At 39.6% G+C, this 4319-nt stretch overlaps 1 protein-coding gene across 1 annotated transcript; it reads right to left on the bottom strand.

Annotated features, from left to right (window-relative positions):
• Nucleotides 1–52: 52 nt before the first annotated feature.
• Nucleotides 53–4314, bottom strand: LOC119344434 (dihydrolipoyllysine-residue acetyltransferase component 2 of pyruvate dehydrogenase complex, mitochondrial-like; the record flags this gene model as incomplete). The annotated part of the gene is made up of 12 exons (XM_037614862.1): nucleotides 53–163; nucleotides 259–344; nucleotides 432–508; nucleotides 1625–1697; nucleotides 1779–2027; nucleotides 2146–2238; nucleotides 2337–2411; nucleotides 2522–2577; nucleotides 2968–3008; nucleotides 3377–3474; nucleotides 3557–3630; nucleotides 4257–4314. Coding segments are annotated over 12 exons (1091 nt in total), but the record flags the coding sequence as incomplete, so codon positions are not given.
• Between the last annotated feature and the right edge of the window lie 5 nt (nucleotides 4315–4319).

Raw genomic sequence — 4319 nt, 5'->3', positions numbered from 1 at the left:
GTAAATTTAAAACTGGAGATCACAGAATCCACATGAGCCCAATACGACTTACAAGGCAACAATGTACGTATAAGAACCGGTGAGTACCTTTATAACAAGGTCGTTAATAGATATCTTCTTTCCACCAGATGCTTCCTGCAGTGGGTTCAGTTCCCCTCGTAACCTGTAGCACAACAAAATGAAAAACTCTTCTTTAGACAAAAGTTCGGTACTAAAATTATCCACTGCAAGTTTTACAAAATCAGGCCTGAAACATACTTGATAAGTTTGTCGACACGTGTGTCAACTGTCAAGTAGTAATGTGGGATGGTTTGTTTAGAAGCTAGGAGGCGGTTTGCAGTAACCTGAAAAGAATAAGAGTTAAAACACTACAAGGCAGATAGGATCAACGAAAAAAAGTCTCAGCAGCATTCTTCAATGCTGAAACATACCTTTCTTATCTGCGCATTTGGAATATCAGTGTAATCTAATCCTGAAGCTGCGAAAGACTCACTCTTGCCACCCTTGGCTACAAAAGATTTGTTAAGCAAAAATAATCATTAGACACTGGTTGGATCCCATTTGATTCACATAATAGAAGCAAAGCTAAATGCATGACATAATGGGCTGCATGCCCCTAGAGGAAGGGATCAAGCCTAGTTCAGAAATTTTACTTGGATCTCAATAGAATGCTGGTAAAAAAATTGAATACTACGCAATTCGTCCACACTTTGCAGTAGAAAACTCACGCGATGAAAAAGAAAAAGGAACAGAATCAAGAATGGCACATAAAAAGCATGGAGTTGTTTTTTATGAGAGCGGGTATAGAGGTCTTTACGACATCCAATTGTGTATGTGATCGCCTTAAAGAGCAACAGCAGACTACAAATGAATTTCAGTGGCAAAACTTGAACATCAGTCAAGCTAATTCAGATCACAATGCAAAGGTTTTCTGAACATGGATTGATTTGGTTGATGCTGTCCATGGATACGAGCAAGCACAGGCCAAAAAGGAGTATGGATGACACGCGTAAGAGTTGCAACTTTTTTTCCAGAAAAGTTTCCGGCTCAGCGACTCCCAACTGCTGCTATTTGCAGGACTCTAGGATAGCTAGCAGATAGCACGAGAAGTGTATGTGATGCGCATTAATTACAAAATCCTGTAACCATAGACACTCATATATGTAGTCTTTTGGAGAACAAGTCCAGCTCTACGGAGTTCCATTTTCTAAGCACACATGAAATGAAATGCACTAGCATGTACCACATAGCTTGGAAGGTCAGTAAGTAGTAGACTGTATTTTGCATAACTAGTTAACCTAATTTGGCATGCACATGCAATTAAATGTGTCAAAAATCAATTCTCTGAGCTCTAGAAAATCACACTTAACAAGAACACACAACTACACGGCAAGTCAACAACATAGTACAACCAAAAAAACCTCCAAATCAACAGACATCAAGATTTAAGATCAAGTGCATAGCCAGGTAAATGTCTAGTTAAAATTCAATTTGTATAATGGTCAATGCTGAAGATTTACTCAAGCAGTCATTATACTAAGTTTCTACAAGCAAGAGATACTAGATTAGATCAAAGAACCATTCATCAATCTCAGGAATGCAATTAGAGGAGAAAATAGCATACCCAAGTAATCTTCAATGTCTGCCTTCAGAATACGGCCATCAGGACCAGTGCCTTTTACACTTGACAGTTGAACCTGTTTGAAAGAACACATCCATGTTTTCATTGACTGCACTGCATACAGCAACTACCTAGACTAACTCAAATAAAGACTTACATTGTTATCCTCTGCTAATTTCCTTGCAAGGGGGCTGGCGAATATTCTATCACCAGATCGAGAAGCTTTTCCGGCCTTTGGGGCCTTTGGTTCAGGAGCCTTGGCAGGTACTTTCTCCTCCACTTTTGGCGCTGCAGGTTCTGGTGTAGCCTTTGATTCTGAAGGAGCAGCAGGCGCATCTGCAGCCGACGGTTTGTAATCTTTAAACTTTTCGATGTCACCTTCTTCTTCCACGGTCACACAGATGACCTAAGATCATAGGCCACATAATGCAACCAATATATGTCAGCAAAACATGCAAGCAGTAGTACTGCAATATGAAATAATAGGCAGACAATTATAGGTTCTTTGGACAGTAAATGCATACCTCGCCAACTTTAATCTCTTTGGCACCATCACCCTGAACAATCTTAGCAAGATAGCCCTCTTCCATGCACTCCATCTCTACCGTGGCTTTATCCTAATTAGATGAAATGCATACAGATGTTATTTAGCTTCTGCTGCAGCTGTAAGTATGTGCTGACTAAGAATATGGAACTTGGAGATGAAGAATCTTACCGTTTCCACCTCACACAGAACTTCACCAGGTGAGACTCTGTCTCCTTCCTTCTTAATCCACTTGGCAATGTTTCCCTGCAGACAATACAAGTATCATATTGTACTATAATTTTAAGGAATAGAGACACAGAAATTCTGGGTTCAATCTAACCATTATTATAATAATAACTTTGGATGACAAATACCTCAGTCATTGTAGGTGACAGTGATGGCATCCCAATTTCTTGATGTGGTGGCAGGTCTGGAATAAGCAGTATGTTAGGACATCTGATATGGGATCTGGCTTATGCTATACTAATTGGGGTTCTCAAAGAATTGTGATACAGGAACCAAAATGATGGCGGAGATGTGGGACCCAGAATTCAAGATACTATAACTTTTGTACAAAGCAAACAAAATGCTTAGATGCGGCATGAAAGAGAACTACCCTGAAATTTTATATGGAAATAGATGTGGAAAAAATCCTAATATGTTGTAATGCTTAGATATGGATGGAAGGCAGCCTTCTGGCATAATAGTTGCCCGAAAAAAGATACCAAATCTGTTACAAGATTCACAATTTCTGGTTATCGAATGATGTTATTTGATTCAAAGGGCATAAACGAACATCCAAGAGCGGGTGCGGGAGTACCTGCACTACTTGAGAAAGACCTTGCTGAAGCTACTCGCCCACTGAAAAAGGACAACAAAAAAGACAAACACCTTCAAAGTGGTATTCTTGTACATTATAAAGGAAAGAGTACAGCCATCGCGCATTTCTGATAGGAACCACTCTAAATGGACAACGAAAACTCCAATCATAAACTGGGTTAGCTATTGTGCTATAGAAAAGTAAATCACTCTTCATGTATATGACTGAAAAGTGGTGAGGAATGCAACGACTTTTTGCAAGATACGGTTGGTTTTTTCATGATTTATATTAATTAATTGTCAAATATTTCAAGTTAATGTTCCCCTTTTTTGAAGGTGGTTATCCTTTGATACATTGGCACGCAGAAATGTAAAGGCAGCAACGGTGTAACAAGAAAATCACACTATACCATGACAATGAACCATTGAGGCCAGTAACAGCACTTGGGGCACGGTTGATGAGCATTCTTCTACAAGTGGAGCTTCCGTTTACTCCTCCTAGTGACACCTGAAAAATAGAACAAGAAATTAGAATCTCAGGACAAGATGGTAGGATTTCAATTACAGAGCAGAATTTACAGGGACATAACCTTGAAGGTCTCGGGCTCTTTCCCAGGTTGCTTGTACTGAGAAAATCTGGCGCCTCCAATTCTTTTCTCAACACCTGCAGAAACCATAAGGACTAGATTATATATCACCAATAGTGACACACACACTTCTCACTGTGCACGTAAATTCCCAGAGAAATAAAGAGAGCTACTGACTGCAGTAAACAGCAGGGGCACATCTAAAGTAGATAGATGACAAACCACACCATAATATAAATAACAGGGATTAACTCAGTCAGCTGAAGCATGTCTAGTGGGAATACAAAGAATAGTAAAGAGAGTAATGGCACTGGAAACAAGAATGACACATCTACTTAATCTACATTGTCATCTTTTGTTTGTAAAAATGTAAGCATACCAATCAACTATGGTTCATGTTATATACCTATGTACTAGACCCTGCACATTATAAAATACTGTTTGTTATACCCCAAGCTGACTGAGAAAAAAGAAGAAGCATGCATGGTCTTCTAGAGGATCTGGGGCAACCAATATCAAACAGCAAGCACAGGCACAACTAGCCAGTAACAGGACACTTACATGCATGGGTAACATAAGAGTTATAGCAATAGTAAGTCATCGGACAGGGCGTCTCCAACTTAATTCTAAAACAGATCACAGAGGCATAGTAATCACTGGAAGAAATAAGGATCAAGCATAAAATGGCGAGAAACAAGCATACCATTTTCCTTTACGGCAGAGGACCCAGAACCAGTAGAGAAGTAGCGAGCAAGGCTGGTGCGCT

Source organism: Triticum dicoccoides, unplaced genomic scaffold (genome assembly GCF_002162155.2).
Source record: "Triticum dicoccoides isolate Atlit2015 ecotype Zavitan unplaced genomic scaffold, WEW_v2.0 scaffold168554, whole genome shotgun sequence".
In the NCBI taxonomy this organism is placed as follows: domain Eukaryota; kingdom Viridiplantae; phylum Streptophyta; class Magnoliopsida; order Poales; family Poaceae; genus Triticum; species Triticum dicoccoides.
This window is presented reverse-complemented; position numbering and strand designations above follow the sequence as displayed.